The following is a 19,641-nucleotide window of genomic DNA, read 5'->3' as shown; positions in this document are numbered from 1 at the left end:
CTAATTTTTGTATTTTTAGTATAGAGATGGGGTTTCACCATGTTGGCCAGGCTGGTCTCAAACTCCTGACCTCAGGTGATCTTCCCACCTTGGCCTCCCAGAGTGCTGGGATTACAAGCATGAGCCACTGCGCCCAGCCAGTGAACTGATTATCAGCTTTGTGGTTGTATCCTCTTGATTTTATACGTAACCTGGCTTTGCTCTGCCTGTTGGTCAGGATGACACCTGACCAAAGCTCTTTTTGTGGAAGCCTGGGTCACTTTGTGGTTGTCATAGTATGTATGCCTCTTCTTGAGGAAAGTGAACCTTTTCTTTTTAAGTCTGTCATTTAAAGTGTTGAATTCAGAGAACCAGGAAGATAGGATATTGGCTTCTTGTAGATCATTGTTCTAAAGGAGGAGTGGTACTTGGTAGTATATGGGGTCAGGGCATACAGGTATTTTTACTTTTGGGATGGCTGTATCAACATTAACTCCAGTAAGCCTCACTTTAATCCTGAGAGCTGAAAACATCATCTCTGACAGTATAGTGATGGTAGACCTCAAAGCAAGTAACTAAGAACACTGACAACAGACAATCTATACTCTAACTTTTCAGGTAAAGGGGGTTCAGAACTAAAATAAGTCTCTCTGTAGTGGTTTACCATTTTCAGTGAACTTTCCTGCTTATAGCTAGATTGAAGCTGTTTAGCTCTTTGTCTAGCTTGAATTCATTTTGATTGTACAAATGGTCTCCGTTTAGTGGTTTTGGCTTCTGTCATAAGAGTACATTCTGGCTAACAAGAAGAATCTGGCAACCGTATTTTGTTCTGAGCATTCACTGTAAATTTTTGGTAGTATTCTACATAGGAATCTCAAACTTCAGGAGAGCAGCTTTCAGAATAATAGAGCTCAAAATATCAGTCAAATCTTTTACTTTTCTTTTCATATCCTTTATTTTATTTATTCTTGGAGTAGAACAGTTGCCCGCCCCACAGCCCCCCATGGTTCAGGGTGGTTACAAAATGAGATGTAATTATTGTTTTTTTGAGGCCCGTGGGTGAGATTGCCATCTAAGGACCCTGCTGTCTGGAATACCAGCTGATCTTTTTCAAATAGGTGGAAGCCTAGCCAGCCACAAAGTGGATCATGATTTCTACCTTTCTGGTTTATGGTGCCCAGGGAAATGAGAAGACCACTCTAAACTTCGATTAGGGTAATGACCAACTTTAACCTCACAGAAGAAAGATTTTTAGAAAAAATATATTGGGAAGGTCTTTCTGTTTGTTCTGTAGAGAGTATCTGCTTTTTGATCTAGAGGATATGTACACATTCATAGTGTACATCTATTTGGGCCGTGAAACTTAATGACTTGTCTGTCGAGGTTTCACTGCATTTACTTTAGGTAATCAGTGCTATTACTTTACTTTCATAGGTTTTGTTTGAAAACTTCCGTACAGTGTAATGCAGATAGAAGTCAGGGGTTTGAGTTTCCAATGGACCTTAATTCATCTGCAAAATGGGGATAATCAAAACACGACAAAGTAATTCATATGGCTATGTAGCATATGTGAAAATGCTTTGTAAACATTAAAAGTCTTACTACTCAAAGTCAGTGGGCCAACAGCATTAGCATCACCTGGGAGCTTATCAGAAACTCAGAATCTCAGATCATACCTCAGAGCGAATGAATCAAAACCTGCATTTTGACAAGACCACCCAGATGATTTGTGTGCACATTAAAGTTTGATAAGCACTGCTATCATATACATATCTCAGAAAACTCGGCTGGACAACGAGTCTAATGATTAGAGCCTTAAAAGTTTCCTGGGGGAAAAAACATAGTATGTCCAGCAATTTTTAAGCCTTGGTGGGGAGGACTGGTGAGGGCACTGTGAAAAAGGCAATGGGGAAAAAATGTGAAAATTGGATAAAGTATTTTTTTAAAAAGACAACTGTACTTTCATGAATTTCCTTATTTAGTCCTTGGAACAACACTTTGAGGTAGATACTATTGTCTCTATTAATTTATAGATGAGAAAAATGAGTCTTTAGAGGGGAAGTGGGGGACTGAATTCAAACTTTGTTCTAATTTCAGTTTTTAGCTATATTGCTTTCTACTGTGCCATACTGGCATTGTTTGTGAGTAGAAATCCTCAAAAAAGGATCAGATTTAATATGTTAAATTAAGAAGTATTTCACGTGGCTAGCAGTTTCAAACTTACAATTTTTAATATTTGAAAAAAAATTTTTTAAATTTTTTAAAATTTTTTTGAGACAGTCTCTGTCTGTCGCCTGGGCTGGAAGGCAATGGTGTGATCTTAGCTCACTGCAACTTCCACTTCCTGGGTTCAAGTGATTCTTGTGCCTCAGCCTCCCAAGTAGCTGGGACTACAGGAGTGCATGCATCACCACAGCCAGCTAATTTATATTTGAAAATTTGAATTACCAGTAGAGCTTGGCATTGTTGTACTTTAAAGGAATTAGACATTTCAGTTATTTGGCATTTTGTGAAAATGGGTAAGTGTGTGCAGGAGAAACCAATGTTTTAGTTAACACTGTTACAGTTTTTGGACTCAGTGTGTCAAGCAGGTATAAAATACTTCTTTGTAGAAAGAAGGGAGGAAAATTACTAATCGCATTAAATACGACTTCTGCTGTGTGAAGCTTTCTTTTAAGATCACTGCAGTAAGAGTAGTAAATAGATTTGAAATCTTCTGATTTCATTCAGAATAGATATATTAGGAAGTATTCCCAATGTGAGTCTTTTGAGGAAGCTGAGCCATAAGTGCATGGATTCTGACCTCAACAATATGTAGTCCTGACTCCATCTGCTTTTCTCCCAGTTCTTTGATATTTAGCAATTTCTCTGCCTTTCTGTAGGTATGGGATATCTCAGCACCCATCTTGGTTCCACTCTTGAGATTTTAATTGGGCCAGGCCACTTGAAATTTGAGCATTTTACTGAAGTTTGTATTTGAGCACTATAGCTTTGGGTTAACATTCAGCTAAAGAAAGCCCATAATTAAAAGATTCTGTTAAGCCTTTTTCATTTATTCATTTAGCTAATAGACTTTTCCAGTACTGTATGTCCTAGATAATATGTAATAAAAAAGCAAATCACAAACTATGCCTTTCTGATGCTTATGTTGAATTTAATTACCTTGGTTCTTAGTTGTGGATACTTATCAGAGCTATTTGAGCAGAAGCTTTTCACAACATTTGCAGGAACCTCTACATACCAATCAGATCAATCTCTGGTGCAGAGGGTGGGCTCAGCCACCTGTGAATTTGAAAAAGATTGAGTTGCTTAACCTTAATCATAGAACCACTGCTTTGTGAAAATGACAGTGCCCCTGGGAGGGCCATATTGGCTATATACTTGTATTTGAGATTTAAACCACTTAATTGGGACATTTAAGATTTTTATTCTTGATGTTGTGTATAGTGTTACATAAGAAATACCATCCCAGTGCGTCTGTTACTACTATTATATTACATTTGTGTAAAATGGCTTATCTTTATAAAACTTTTACACATGCATTATTTCATTGTTATTCATAGTAAACAAAGTCTGAGAGATTGAATAACCTGTCCAAAGTCCTGTGACCAGTAAGTGTTAACAGTTGAGATAGAATGTAGGTTCTGTGTACCCTGGTTCAGTACTTTTTTTTTTTTTTTTGAGACAGAGTCTTGCTCTGTCACCCTGGCTGGAGTGCGGTGGTGCGATCTTGGCTCACTGCAACTTCCACCTCTTGGGTTCAAGCGATTGTCCTGCCTCAGCCTCCCGAGTAGCTGGGATTACAGGTGTGCGCTACCACGTCTGGCTAATGTTTGTATTTTTAGTAGAGATGGAGTTTCACCATGTTGCCAGGGTGGTCTTGAACTCCTGACCTCAGATGATCCACCTGCCTCGGTCTCCCAAAGTGCTGGGATTACAGGCGTGAGCTACTGCGCCTAGCGAGTTCACTACTTTTTAAAAGACTGGGCTAGGTGTTATGGCTCACACTTGTAATCCCAGAGCTTTGGGAGACTGAGGAAGGAGGCCCATCACTTGAACCTAGGAGTTTGAATTTAGCCTGTGAAACATAGCAAGACCCCATCTCTACAAAAAATATAAAAATCAGCCAGGCATGGTATGTGCACCTGTAGTCATAGCTGCTTGGGAGGCTAAGGTGGGAGGATTGCAAAAAAAAAAAAAAAAAAAATCACATAGCTGTGAATAGTTTATCTTAAATATTTTTCAGAAGTGTAAAATTTTCATAAAACTTAACAGCCCATTTATACCTTTCCTATTGTCTCTAGGGTCTTTATGTTTTTAAGATACCATTTTAAGTATCTTGAACCTGATACTGCTGTCTATTAATGAAATAAAGACAGGGTCTCACTTTGTCCCCAGACTGGAGTGCATTGGTAGTGCATATTTTGTTTTTAGCATTCACTGTAAATTTTTGGTAGTATTCCCCGTAGGAATGTCAGACTTCAGGAGAGCAACTTTTAGAATAATAGGAGAGCTCAAAATATCAGTCAGGTCTTTTATTTTTATTTTCTTTTCATATCCTTTATTTTATTTATTCTTGGAGTAGAACAGGTGCCCGCCCCACAGCTCACTGCAGCTTTGAACCCCTGAGCTCAAGTGGTCTTCCTGCCTCAGTCTCCTTAGTAACAAGGACTACAGGCGCATGCTACCTCACCTAGCTAATTTTTTTTTAAACTTTTTTGTAGAAACGGCGTCTCCTCTGTGTTGCCCAGGCTTGCCTTGAACTCTGGGCCTCAACCTAGATCCTTCTGCTTCTGCCTCCCAAAGTGCTAGGATTACAGGCATGAACCACTGCATGCAGCTGATACCATCTCTTAATAGTAGACTTTTGACAGAATGGTTTCCTATTTGTGCTTTTGTTTTTACTCAGAAGTCAGACTTCTGCCACCTGTTTTTATGGAGGGCCATTGTTGATTTCTTGTTTTTTTTTTTTTCTTCTTTTAAGTAAACTCTCTATTGAAATATGACCTATGTTCAGAGAAGTGTACGAGCCATAAATGTTCATCTTCTTGAATTTCCTCAAAATCAAAACACCCATATAACACTTACCTAGATCAAGAATTAGAAAATTCCCTTGGGTCTCCCAGCCTCTAAAAGAAGGAATCTACTATTTTGGTTAGGCATCAATAGTTTATTCAGAGTAGAAAACCAGGTATTTTGTAGGAATGGCTTGTACGATATTGGTAAAATGCAGCACATTGCAGGGAAATATTTGAAAATCTGTCCCATGGCAGTATGAACTGAGAATGTAAATTAGTGACTTAGAGTGCAACTTAGTGGTCAAGATTTCAGGCCAGGCCAGGCATGGTGGCACATGCCTGTAATCTCAGCTGCTGGGGAGGCTGAGGCAGGAGGATCACTTGAACCTGGGAGGCGGAGGTTTCAGTGAGCTGAGATCGCACCACTGCAATCCAGCCTGGGCAACAGAGCAAGATTCTGTCTTAAAAAACAACAACAACAACACAAAAGAGATTGCAGGCCAGTCAGCTTATAGATGAGCTGAGCAGGTTCTCAGTAAAGCCCTTGTGAAGAGCCCCTGAGAAAAGATAATGCAGAGCATTGATTTGACTAGTGCACATCCCCTGCAACCAGCTGTCTTGCTTGTTGAAACTTCCTACTGCTGCTTTATCCTCCTTTCTTTCCCCTCCTTTTTAAAAATAAATAAATAAATAAAAGAGTTTTACTCTTGTTGCCTAGGCTGGAGTGCAATGGCGCAATCTCAGCTCACTCCAACCTCTGCCTCTTGGGTTCAAGCGATTGTGCTGCCTCTGCCTCCTGAGTAGCTGGGATTACAGGTGCTGCCTAATTTTTGTATTTTTAGTGGAGACAGGGTTTCACCATGTTAGCCAGGCTGGTCTCAAACTCCTGACCTCAAGTGATCCTGCCTGGCCCTTCCAAAGTGCTGGGATTACAGGTGTGAGTCCCCGTGCCTGGCCCTTTCTGTCCATTTTTGCCTACAGACCTTTTGAACTCCTTTTGAGAAATTGGAGCTGAACTGTTTCTTCTGAGCCAGTGATTTGATTTGTAGACTTATGGAAGAAGATGACTTAGGCTAGGCAGTGGGATGATTCTTGTAATATTCTTTTGCTGTTGACATTAATGGTTTCTGATTCAGGCAGAGTTGTCATCTAGACCATGTTACCACCCCCAGGACTCTTACTTAATGATGATAAAGACAACAGGAAGATCATTCTTATTTTAACAGTTCAGTTTTGCAGGATTTTTTTGTTCCTTTTAATTTTCTTCATCATATTTATTGAACTTTTAGCAGGCACTGCAGTCAGGGCTAGGGATATAAAAATGAATACACAGCTTTAGTCAGTTTTGCCTCTGCGGGTATGGAGGAAGCTATTGCCTTTGGATATTTTAAAAGATCTTTTTGTCTTTAGAACCCTATCATATTCCCATCTCAGCTTTGGGGAATCTCAATGTGGTGCATAATTGGCTATCGTTCAGTCCTTTTGAATCAATAACAGCCACATACTTTAAAGATTGTATTCTGAAAGGCACATCTCAATGGCCAAATCAAAGCTGTGATTTACTGTCTTGATGCCGCATGAAGCTAAGTTGTATATCCTTTCTCAGTTCCTTGTCATATTTGTTCCTTTTTTATATTATCTTTTTCTGTATCACATTTGAACAGAGAATAACTTCAGAAGTAAAATGGACTCTAAAGTAGTAGTTGAAAGGTTTAAGAATGTCAGCCTTTCTGGGCCAGTGATCTCTTAAGGGCGTCTGTTGGTTTTGCATCTACAGGCCCATCCACAGTCAGTCTATTTATAACTGAGTGTCGGCTGCTGTGTCCTCCATTGTTGATTTCTCCCCATTGACATTTGGTTTTGGTGACTGGAAATGCTTTGCAGCCACTCCGATCTTCTGTTGAGTGGATCTTGCCTTGTACCAGGAACTTGAACTTGGTCCATGTGCATTTCTCTTCCTTAAACTAGGAGTCAGTGGTGGGGAAAAGCAAGGCTGTTTCCCTCTAGTTTTGCAAAAACAAAGGTTAAACACTTAACCCTTTGATGTAAGGTTCTGCAAATCTCTTTGTACTATGTCCAGTCGCTATACCAAATCTTTTCTTTTGGAAACCAAGGTACATGTACTTTATATGTCCAGGGCTTAACTTGGGATGTTGGTAAGAGGAGATAGACTTAATTTCTGTAGAAGGCAGGACATAAACATGACATGTCTAGCACTAAATTCTTTTAGGCCCAGTGTTTCAAGCTTTGTAGTTTGAAACACTTGAGACAGAAATTCTCTTGTGTCAAATGCTTCAATTTAACATACTCCCACTTAAAGATCTCATGAATAATCTTTGTTACCGGTAGATGGTAGAAGATAGTTATTAGAGTACTTTTGGTGAAAGAATCTCATAGTTAGAGTTAACTTGTTTTGAGGCGTTAAAAAACTTAAGGGTCATCAGAGAATTGTTGATGCATACCTGTGAGGCTTATAGGGTAGAGCTGGGAGGTGACGCAAATTGACAGGGCATATATCCCAAGATCAGGTACAGAATAATTGAGTTGATATGATGTCAGACCACACTTGGCTCAATATTTAGAAGTAAGGGAGGAATTTACATAGTGCAGTGGAGAAGTATGAAATTCTTTTTACAGGCATAATAATTTTTTTTTTCTGTGCTATTAGCTGTCATACCTGGGGCTTATTAAGAGTCATGCTATTATGTAGAGTTAGGTTTGGGAGTAGAGAACTTGACCAAGAGCTACAGAGTTATGGCTGGGCTTTGGGTAGGAAGAAAAAAAAGGAAGGAAGAAAATGGGCTGATGGGACATTGGATATAGTAAGACTGTTCTGAACTCTGTAACATAAATGTATGTCTGTCTCCCCCATTTGGCAAGACCTTCTGCAGTGTTCCTGCCTCTGTGTTGTTTGTTAATTAGATTGTAATGTGTAAAAGGGCACAACACCATCCTCTTCTGAGTAGCATCTAGTATAGTCTGGTGCCCACAACGGTTGCCCATTATTATTAGTTGATGACGATTAGTGAAGCTGAAGCTATTTTTTAAACAGGGCCCAAGGGATGCAGACAGTGATGAAAACGACAAAGGTGAAAAGAAGAACAAGGGTACGTTTGATGGAGATAAGCTAGGAGATTTGAAGGAGGAGGGTGATGTGATGGACAAGACCAATGGTTTACCAGTGCAGAATGGGATTGATGCAGACGTCAAAGATTTTAGGTTTGTATGTTTTACACTTCTGATTTTTGAATGTGGGCTATGGGGTTTTGTTTGTTTTGATTTAGTTTTACTTTGATTTTCGTTTTCTTCCCCTCCTCATGTTTTCTTTTTAAGAATCCAATCTAGTGTAGGCTATGCTACAAAGATTGTAAATTAACTGGTGAGGTGGAATTTTGTAAAAGTTGTTAATGCCTAAAGCATTGCCAAAATGGTAGATTTTGCATTCGCATAGAACTCTAAAATTTGAAGAAGGATTCCAGAGAAGACTATTTCAGTGATTCTCAAATATTAAAATCACCTAGGATAGATGCCTTCAGACCTTTCTTAAGTTTCTCCCAAGTTACTGTATTAGAGAGCTATGGTTACTAATGGAGTATGTCATATCCCTCTGGTGATTTAGAGGGAGAAACAGTTGAGAACTTGTGCATTATCTCATCTGAGTCTCATGAGCTCCTTTTGAGGTAGGTGGACCAGGTATCATTTTCCTCATTTTGAAGAACCAGAGATGCAGCTTAAATGATTTGTTCTTAATCATATCTCTTCTGCAGATGCCTCTCATCCCATCTCTGGTCATGATTAATTTACAGGTTTTACCCTATTATTTAACTTACACAGTATTAAAATAATGTATATTTATCTTCCACAGTTGGCACGTATTCTTCTTGAAAAATCTATAAAAATCCTTGTCCAGTTATATACAGGTAGAGGATTTTTTTCAAATCTCTAGTGTGATAGTACAGGTAGAGAATTTAATTTTGAGTAATTTTAATATCAGTCTAAAGCTAATGTGTGCGTGCGCGTGCGCACACTCACACACACACACACACACCCACACACCCCTTTGCTTATTCTAATGTCTGCCAAAGTAAAAATGAAAGTGTATTTTGCACCATCATTGTAGGACAAATATTAGTTGTTTCGTATTCCTAATCTAATTATCGTTATGTTGCATGTGTGAATAATTACAATGTTAAACATTTTAAAAATTATTTATTTAGTTTTTGGAGACAGGGTCTCACTCTCTTACCCAGGCTGGAGTGCAGTGACATGAAGCTCACTGCAGCCCCCACTTCCTGGGTTCAAGCAATCTTCCCACCTCAGCCTCCTGAGTAGCTGGGACTACAGCCACGCACCACCATGCCTGGCTAATTTTTATATCTTTTGTAGAGACGGGGTTTCGCCATATTGCCTAGGCTGGTCTTGAACTCCTGAGCTCAAGTGGTCTGCCTGTCTTGGCCTCCCAAAGTGCTGAGATTACAGGCATGAGCCACCATGCCCGGCCTAAATTACAATCTTTGGAAGAAATTTAAGGCACAGGGTAATAAATACTTACCTAAGGTCTTTCAGATGAGTTCAGGTGTCCTCTCCACCTCGAATATCCAGCAGCCTATAGCAGTATTTTGTTGTATTATTAAATGGGGGCTGGTGGTGGTGGTGGTGAGTGTGTGTGTGTGAGAGAAAGAAAGAGAAGGAACCAGAATAATATCTTTACTATGTACCAGCTACTGGACTACAAGATTTTTGGGGGGTGGGGGGGTGAAAGTGGAGAAGAATGGCATTGAATGTTGCCATAGGCTACAGTCTCCTAATAATATAATATTATATATCAGTCTGATTTTGGATCATATAATCCTGAAGTCCTTTTATATAAGGTGATGGTAGACCCTGGGTTACCCAGAACCTTGTGTCCCACAATAATTATCAATAGTGCCCCCCCCCTTTTTTTATCTTAGGCATGTCCTAAGATAAAAGATGGTTTGGATGACAAACTACATCTTCACATTACTTTTAATTCTTAGAATTGTCTCCTTAACAGGGGCATAGCCTAGATAAAGAGTTTATCTTGTACTGCTTTGGAATAGTCTGCTTCTTTTGGTTTCTCAGAAGGGGAGTTAGTTTTAGCATTGGTCAGTAATACCAACGATATGTAAAAACTTTTTTCATTTTCTTTTTTTCCTCACAAATATGCCAGGAACATAAAAACTTTTTAGAATCACTGAGTTGTGGAATTTTCCCCAGAAACCAACTTTTTCCATTGTCTCTGTATTTAAAGAGTAAATGTTGCATTTTGATGGGACATATTTTGCTACCTGCATTTTAGGATCTGCTTTCATAGATGCCATAGACAGTGATTTTTCCACTTCATTTCAGTTTTCCTCAAACTCGGCCCCCTTGGTGAAGGGATGTAAATTAATAGCAATTAATGTGAATTTAAGGGGTGAATTACATGGGATTGCCAGCAATAGAAGCATCAGTTTAGAAGATGTAACCCTGTAAGCACTGTAAAGTATCTCTGGTTGTTTTATAGAAATAGTTTTAAATACTGTTGATAATGAGTTATGTTGAGGACATTGTCCTTAAACTTGGGTTGCTGTAGTCCCTCCCCACTGAAAATAAGGTTTAATGCCCTTTACTTTCTCTGTTTAGCCGTACCCCTGGTAATTGCCAGAACTCTGCTAATGAAGTGGATCTTCTGGGTCCAAACCAGAATGGTTCTGAGGGCTTAGCCCAGCTGACCAGCACCAATGGTGCCAAGCCTGTGGAGGATTTCTCCAACATGGAGTCCCAGAGTGTCCCCTTGGACCCCATGGAACATGTGGGCATGGAGCCTCTTCAGTTTGATTATTCAGGCACGCAGGTACCTGTGGACTCAGCAGCAGCAACTGTGGGACTTTTTGACTACAATTCTCAACAACAGGTACTGTGTGTGTCTCTGTCATCCTCTCTACTCTCCCTCCAGCCAGCACGTTGTTCAAGTAATTAAGGAAGGGGGAATGGGGGAGGAGGTGGCATTGTTTCAGGCTATCCATAGCTAGCCCTTATGAACCTGTTAGTGATGTAGGTTTACAGAGTCCCCTCATGAAGCTGGTGCCTATGCTGAGGTCACTGGCAAGAGGCCACCCTGCTCTATATGTACTTCCTTTGGCTCTTACCTCTCCTCAGTAGCTGGGGAATGGATGAGGTAGTGTTGCCTCTTGTAACACAACCCTCTTGGGTGCTAAATTAATCTCTCTGAAGATTTATGTGGTTGTGATGCTGTTGATTTGTTTTGTTTTTAAAATAGTAAACTCTACTATCCACCGCTGTCAGGAGTGTAGTGCCAGGTCATCTTACCGGTTGTGTCTTAGAGTTAAACGAGTTACTCCAGATAACATAGATAAAGATTTGGCATCTTTCAAAAGTATTAGAATGTGATCAGAGGAAACCACACACACAAATCATTCAACTTAAACTCGACCGTGAAATTGCTTGGCTTTTTTTTTTTTTTTTTTTAAATTCATAAGTCCCTGAAGATGTCGTATGTCTACCTTCTATTTTTGAAGACATGTAGGACTACCTCTAGGGTTAACTGATCTCTGTGTTTATTTTATTTTATTTTTAAAGAAAGGTCAGCTGTCTGAACTACAAAAGAGGGGCTACTAGTTTCCCAATCTTGCTAAGTATAAGTTCTCTCTTGTGGTGGAAGCAGTTTGACTGTGAATTTCTGTTACTCTTTAGTAGGTTCGTAATAGATGGTTAATACAGACTTCTAGGTTTGAAAGGTTAGCATCTCATTTTGAAGTTGAGAAATTCTATGTAGGGAAATTTGCTTATGGTCTTTGGAGATTAGTTATGACATGTTGTACCTTTATTGTCATAAATAGCTGACACTAAATTAATTTTGATTGATAGAGTAAAAAGTTTAACATATGAAGTTTTCCTTTAATTTAAGTCTCCTTTGTGGTTTAAGAACAATAAATACCTTTAAGGGATTGTGTGACTGTGCATATTCATATAAGATTAAATTAACAAAATATCTTTCAGAGCGAGTAAACTAAAAGTGTACACTCTTCTCCATGCAGTTCTTAGTAGGTATGCCCGCCTCCCCATGTGAATTGACTTTCTGTGCTTTTTTTCTCTTCTTTACGGCCAGTTTTGGTTCTTAGCTTCCATTCCCAGTGTAATGCAGTCTAACCCTTTCTATGTTTTTTAAGAAGAGTGTGTCTCAGATTTCTTACAAACAAAAATATATGGTTCTTTCTTTTTTTTTTTTTTTTTTAACTGTTCTTCATTTCATAATCAGAGTCGAGATTCTTTTTTGGTTTATTGATCTTTGGTTTCAAAATAATTTTACCAATTTTTGGAGGCTAGACAATTATGAGAACTTGAACAGAAATGTACTTCTGTGTAGCCACAAGTAGTTAACATGATTACATCGTAGCTACCACTTATTCAAAAATAAAAAACCAAGGGTGCCCTCACCATATATCTCAGCAGTTTTTGAAAGTAAACATTATTATGAAAGTTAATCTCTTGTTGGATTCAGATTTCCTATGCATGTCTTGGTTGTTGCAACATAGAGGCATTTTTACACAGACATAACGATTGTCATGATGTGAGTGTTGTTTTGTCTCGTGGGCCATAATTCTTTTCTGAGTAGTTTGTTTTATACATTCTTGTATCGGGGGCCCTAATAGCATACCTGGGAACCACTGGCGTAAGCCTCCTAGTATCTTTAAGACCCTCAATCTTTCAGTGTTCCTGTATAAGAGCTACTAGTTGTCAAGAAGGAAGGATTCCTTTTCTATTGGAAATTGGTGTTTATTTCTTACATTTTATTCCTTACCCTTTTGGTTTTCATTACATTTTATTCCACTTTTCATTTTTAATTTAAATCCACCTCATTTGTCAAGGTTCAGTACTGTCACGTTCCTTTTTTAGTCTCCAAACCAAAAAGCTGTCATGTCTGCCTCCCTTGAACTCCATAGCATTTTGTGTTTCCTTTAAGAGAAGGTGTTACCATGTTTTGTCTTGTGTTGTGATTACTTGTCTAATAGTCCTTGCCAGGTTGTAAGCTCCTTGAGGGCAAAGACTGAACTGTATCCCATTTCCTCTGCATTGCTTTAGCAGAACAAGGTTTCAGGGGACTTTCCCCCATCCCTATTACAATATCTCAGTGCATCCTCTGTATGTAATATTCTTCCCAAAATTAAAATTTGAAACTAGCCTTTCAGGAGGTCTGGAGGCTACTCTCTGAGAACTACCATGTTTTCTAATATGTGTGTTCTTTGGATCCAGCTTACGCCTTATGTACAAATAACTATACTGTATTATATCCAGGAAAGTTAGTTCTTGGATCAGAACTTAATCTTTTAAGGTTCACTCTGTTGTCATCTGATCAGAAACCATGGTCTCATGAGAAAAATGTACATTAATTCTCTGACACTCAGTTTTGTAGGTAACTTCAGGGAGATCACAGATCTGTGTTCTACAGATACAACCTTCTGTTCATATCTTTTGTTCTTTGTAGCCAACCATATCTTTCTTGGATAGAGTCTGATTCCCTTTCCTCCTCTTGATTTGCTCTCAGGTTAGTCATTGTGACTCATTTTATCATTTAAATTGTGCTTGGAAGTACTCAATGACAAGTGATGAGACCATTTATGCCCATATCCTTGGAACCCTACGACTATGGAGAGTGTACTCTGGTTTCTGGTCTCTTGCGGAAGGGAAGAACTTGTGGAAGAGGTGTTTTTTTTTTTTTTTTTTTTTTTTTTTCTGGAGACAGAGTCTCACTTTGTTGCTCAGGCTGGAGTACCATGGTACGATCTTGGTTCACTGCAGCTTCTGTCTCCTGGGTTCAAGCAATTCTCCTGCTTCAGCCTCCTGAGTAGCTGGGATTACAGACACCCACCACCGTGCCTGGCTGATTTTTGTAGTTTTAATAGAGATGGGGTTTTGCTTTATTGGCTGGGCTGGTTTTGAACTCCTGGCCTCAGGTGATCTGCCCGCCTCGATCTCCCAAAGTGCTGACATTACAGGCATGAGCCACAACGCCTGGCCAGAGGAGGTGGTTCTATAGCTGTGCCGTGAAAGACTTGTTTATATAGGAAGAAGGTGAGAATTCTAGTGGAGGAAATAGTAAAACAGGTATGTGTTCACTAGTAGATAATGTAGAAGTAGTCAGTCTGGTTGGTGGTTTAGGTTGAAGAAAAATAACTAGAGAGGTTGAAGAGATGGTGTTGTGAGTCTTATGCTGTATTCACTATAGGAAATGAAAAGACACTTTAAAGGAGGAATGACTGAATTGTTTTAGTTTAGTTTTTTTGTGGTTAATGTGAGTTTAGCAGCAGTTTGAGACGTTCTCTTACTCTTATTATTCAGTTAACTGTTGACTGTTGTGTTCTTCTAGGAACCTTAGGTTCTGAATGAAACAGTAGTGGAACATTTGGGGAACTAAGCACTAAATTGGTGGATTCTGAATCCTATCAGACAAGGGGAGGGCTCAGTGAGGACAAAGGTTGCATGCAACTGACTTGAAGGACAGGTAGAATACATTTTGTTGCAGGTCAGAGCAGAGGTGTGGAGCTGGGAATGACCACGGTGTGGGCCTATGCTGAAGGGAGTAGAAGTTGAGGGTAGAAGAGGACAAGGAGGTACAGGTGCCTTTGAAAATTGAGTCCAGGTCCTGGACGCCTTGAGAACCAGCTGGAAATCTCAGACGGTACTGCTGATTGTGAGGATTGAACCAGAGATCTAGTGCAGTACATATTTTTCTGTACATTCTGCTCTTTTTATCTTGGCTTTCTGAAATAAGCAACAAAGGTGATCATTTTTCTTGGTTTAGAGTTGTTTGCTGCAAATGGTAGATTTGCTTTATTTGTGATTTTTTAGAATAGGAATCTGGTTTGGAGGTTGGCAAAATAAGTAATTCCCTCTTTTGTTCTATTTTCTTTCAATCTTGGCTTTGATTTGGTGTAATAAGCTGGTTTCATCAAACTTATTACCAGCCTCTAATGAGATAGATGACATGGAGCAGCCTGCAAATAGGGAAAAGGTAATTTTCATTTAATTCATTGCAAACTTAGTTCTTGTTAGCTGTGACACAGGATTTTGATTAGTTAGTTGGTTGTCTGGTCACTGTTAATCACTCTGAATTTAACCCTTTTAAGGTTTATTTATAAGAGTGGGAGTTTCTAATTCTTTTTTGTTTGTTTTTGTGTGTGCCATGAACTTCTTTAATAGGTGAACCATGTGGACTACTTCTCAGAATAATGTTTAAAATGTATAAAGCAGGATTACAAAGGAAACCAGTGGTATAAAAATAGCTGTCATATTTAAAAACAAAGTTAATTATGTATTTATTTATGATATGATGCATGAAATAGAAGTAGATGTACTAGCTGTCATAATGAGCATGAGCAAGATTTTGAAATATCTCTAATAACTGTAAAGTAACATGAACGTATATTTGAGTTCTGTTTGTGATAATGTCACAGGTGTATTGCTAAAGTTAATGTAGTTTGTTGTCTACAATCTTAATTGAAGAACATGCTAAATTTCAGGTGGATGTGCATGAGATAAAGATGCAGTATTACCCACCCGAGTACAAATACCTTGGGTTCAGAACCTCTGATTTGGAGTATTTTGTCAGCTTGAAATGCTCGTTATTTCTGAAGTGTTCTTCCTTTGTCTCAAATTCACTTCATTGTCTTCTTAATCCTGGAAAACAGCTGTGAGCAGTTCATGCATAATGTGTTCATACCATTTTGTACTGCGATGTTGGAGCAGTATTTATTTTTTACAAAATGCTATACAGTTGCCTGTTTCTTTCCTTAAATGCAGTTTAGAAAATTATTACTAGGTTTTGGCCAGGCACAGTGGCTCACACCTGTAATCTCAGCACTTTGGGAGGCCGAGGCAGGCAGATCACGAGGTCAGGAGCTCGAGAGCAGCCTGGCCAATATGGTGAAACCCCCTCTCTACTAAAAATACAAAAATTAGCCGGGCGTGTAAAAATACAAAAAGTAGCACGCCCAGCTACTTGGGAGGCTGAGGCAGGAGAATAGCCTGAACCCGGGAGGCGGAGGTTGCAGCGAGCTGAGATCATGCCACCACGCTCCACCCTGGGCGACAGAGTGAGACTCCGTCTTAAAAAAAAAAATTGTTACCAGGTTGTATTATATTACAAACATGGCACAAACCAAAGCCAGGATTATATCAGTGTAGAATGAATTAATTGTATTGTTGATGTTCTTTATTTAGAGTTCAGTTAATTTAAAAATAGCCTAATGTAGTATGTTTTACAAAATTGGACACTGTTGTACCAAAACTGTCATCTGTTAAGCATGAATTTTAACAAAGATTCAGATTCTGAAAATGAAAGTTGAAGTGTGGTATTCATTCCTGCACGACTACAGTCAGAGGGGAGTGGAAATCGGCATGTGTTGTTAAAAGTTTGACAGTGTGATTAAATGTCATTCTCGTGAGGCCAAGTGTGTATATACTTTCGATGTAGGTATTTAATAGGCTCAACTATTAATTTACAAATGATTATTCTATCAAGTGTCATGTGTATAGTTAACTGACAAAGAGTGACTAGTAATTGATCAGTTGAAGCTTACCTCTATTGTTATTTGACTTTGTTCAAATTTTACTTATGGTGAAGTTTTTCTCAAAAGGTATTAATATACTTAGTGGAGGGATGTGTTTTGTTTTTCCCTAGGACCTCATTTGTTTTGGAATCAGATTCTTTATCTGCCAAAGAAATGCACAGATGATGATGATGAAGATGATGATGATGATTTTTTTTTAGTTTAGCAACATAGTTTAATTTGTATGCGCCTACCAAAAATCATTGTAATCATTAATTGATCATTGTAGTAGTTCAAATAACCTGGTATAAACTGGGCTTTGATCTAGAAGCTTCAAACAGTAATAAGATTTCACAAATTTTATATGCCAAGGAATGACTCCAAAATAAACCTTTTTCTTAAAATTTTAGAATCCCATCATTGATACAGTGCTTTTACTGTCTTGAAGGGATTTTCTCTGTGAACTCTGAAAACAACCCCATGAGGTAGGGCAGCTATTTTATTTTTAGACATAAGAGGCCAAGCACGGTGGCTCATGCCTGTAATCCCAACACTTTTGGGAGGCTGAGGCTGGCGGATCACCCAAGGTCAGGAGTTTGAGATCAACCTGGCCAACATGGTGAAACCCCATCTCTAGTAAAAATACAAAAATTAGCCAGGTGTGGTGGCACAAGCCTGTAATCCCACCTACTCTAGAGGCTCAGACAGGAGAATCGCTTGAACCCGGGAGGCGGAGGTTGCGGTGAGCCAAGATCGCACTACTGCACTCCAGCCTCAGGGACAGAGCGAGACTCTGTCTCAAAAAAAAAAAAAAAGAAAGAAAAAAGAAAAAACAGTGAAGTTTAGGGACTTGTTTGAAGGTCATCTAACACAAGCAATGCAAATAGCTATTATTTTGGTTTCTAGCCTCAGGCCGTTTCCTTTGGACTTTGTGTTAGAAACGCAGAGCCTTCTAATAGGTGGAGTTGTCTCACCTTCAAATTCAACTACATAGCTTTTTCTTAAAGTAGTATAATGCAGAAAGCACTCATCCATTAAAACAAAAATGGTTTTCTTTCTTTACTGTTATCTTTGTGACCCACTGATAGCAGCTGGTGGTCCTGGTGCAGTGAGATTTTGACTCCTTTTTTTTTTTTTTTTTTTGGAGACGGGGTTTCATTCTTGTTGCTTAGGCTGGAGTGCAATGGTGATCTCGGCTTACCTCAGCCTCCACCTCCCAGGTTCAAGCGATTCTTCTGCCTCAGCCTCCGGATTGGGGGAATTACAGGTGTAATTCTGGGATTACAGGTGTGCACCACCACTCCCGGCTAATTTTGTATTTTTAGTAGAGATGGGGTTTCTCCATATTGGTCAGACTGGTCTCGAACTTCTGACTTCAGGTGATCCACCTGCCTCGGCCTCCCAGAGTGCTAGCTTTAAAGGTGTGAGCCACTGTGCCTGGCCAATTTTGACTCTTAATACAGACTAGGAGGAGTCCCGCCCTCTGCTCTTGGTCTGCTTGGGCTGCCTGGCTCTGGGAAGGAACTGTAAAGGGTGACTCTCAGAAGGGCTGAGTCTGTTGGGGGTGCCCTCCCCATTCATCAGAAAGAACATCACACATAAAGGACTTTTATAAATACTTTACATGTGTTAATTTTAATCCCCACAGCAACCTGCCGTGTTACATATATCTTTATCATCATATTAAAGAGAAGAGGAGAATGAGGCACAGAGAGATTAAACGATGTGCCAGAGGTGACATAGCAAGTCACTGGTGAGCTAAGATAGAAACCAAGGCTGTCTGGCTCCAGAGTCAGTGCTCTTAACCCTTGTCTGCTATGTATATAGTCTCAAACTGGTAAAAAAAAAAAAAAAAAAAAAAAAAAAAAAAAAAAAGTCAGGGCTGGCAGTACATTTTATTGTGGCCGGCAGGGGAGTGGGGCTGAGTAGTCTTTTGCATTTACTGACTCCTTATTTAGACATTACTCCTCCAGATTTAGAAAATGCCATAATTTTTTATGTAAGCAACTGCTGTCGATAACAACAACAGTAATAATAGTAGTAGCTGTCTTTTATAAGATGCCAACTACATGTCAGTCACTATATTGGGTGTTTTTGGCTGCCTGGATTCCTTTCTGGAATAAGAGCCCTATAGAGTATTTTTAATATAGTAAGTGACAGAGAAAGGAGGCAAACCAGCTTGTCTACTTCTTAAACTATGCCTTCAGTATTTATTAGGAACCTTGATATGCTTGAAGTAGATGATCCATTTTCCCCAGCATTCAGACTCTTGAACAACTTGTGAAATCTACCCAAGTGAATTATAATTAACAGCTTCACATTTATCATTATACTGACCTTTAAGCATTTCCCCCAACTCTCACAGTATTTTGTTTCTCAGTTATGGAATATTCGCCTGCTTTGTGAAAAACATGAAAATGTTAGTAGAGCTCAATGCTTCGCCCCGCAGATGGCATTTATGTGAGTTTTTCAGGATCCTTTGGAATCTGTCACTTGCCAATTACCCAATTTGTTTTGAATACTCTGTATTTCCAGTTAATATTGCACCATTTACATACAGAGAATGTACCAAAATTGCTGTAATCTATTCTGTAATCAAATCTGTCTGCTATAGATGTACAATTTACTTTTGTTAAGTTGTTTACTGCAAAATGGTCTCAAGAAAATCCTTTTCTATTCACCATAATTACTAAGATATTAATCAGCTCTCAAACATAGGCTGTATGGGGTCTCTTGTAAGGCTTGTTTACTTTTAGTTAAAAGTAGTTCCTGCTTTCAAAATGTTTTAATATGATGAAAACCAACCACAAGCTAATGTTACGTGGAATGATTACTTTTGTGGTATTCCCACATGCCATGTATTTCCATGTATATTTACAGATACAGTACACATACATAAAATGACTTACATGTAATATTTAAAAAATATATAGCCCAGGTGTGGTGGCTCACACCTGTAATTTCAGCCCTTTGGGAGGCCAAAGTGGAAGGATCATTTGAGCCCAGGAGTTCCAGACCAGCCTGAGCAACTTCATCTCTACAAAAAAGTTAAAAAAAAAAAAAAAAAAAAT

At 39.0% G+C, this 19,641-nt stretch overlaps 2 protein-coding genes across 23 annotated transcripts in view; one reads left to right on the top strand and one right to left on the bottom strand.

Moving 5' to 3' along the window:
* ZCCHC17 (zinc finger CCHC-type containing 17) overlaps window positions 1-19,641 on the bottom strand; it is a 1,254,002-nt gene that overhangs the window by 368,066 nt on the left and 866,295 nt on the right. The gene's annotated exons all lie outside the window — the stretch shown is intronic.
* The window catches only part of PUM1 (pumilio RNA binding family member 1), a 137,666-nt gene that overhangs the window by 64,983 nt on the left and 53,042 nt on the right, over window positions 1-19,641 (top strand). For all 13 annotated transcript variants that reach the window (XM_050794617.1, XM_050794607.1, XM_050794622.1 and 10 more), the window contains 2 exons: window positions 8,050-8,216; window positions 10,644-10,914. In XM_050794617.1, the coding sequence (XP_050650574.1) occupies window positions 8,050-8,216; window positions 10,644-10,914 (438 nt within the window). The remainder of the gene's footprint in view (window positions 1-8,049; window positions 8,217-10,643; window positions 10,915-19,641) is intronic.

Source organism: Macaca thibetana, chromosome 1 (assembly GCF_024542745.1).
Source record: "Macaca thibetana thibetana isolate TM-01 chromosome 1, ASM2454274v1, whole genome shotgun sequence".
In the NCBI taxonomy this organism is placed as follows: Eukaryota; Metazoa; Chordata; class Mammalia; order Primates; family Cercopithecidae; genus Macaca; species Macaca thibetana.
The sequence above is the reverse complement of the archived record's forward strand: the minus strand, read 5'-3'. Positions and strand labels throughout refer to the sequence as shown.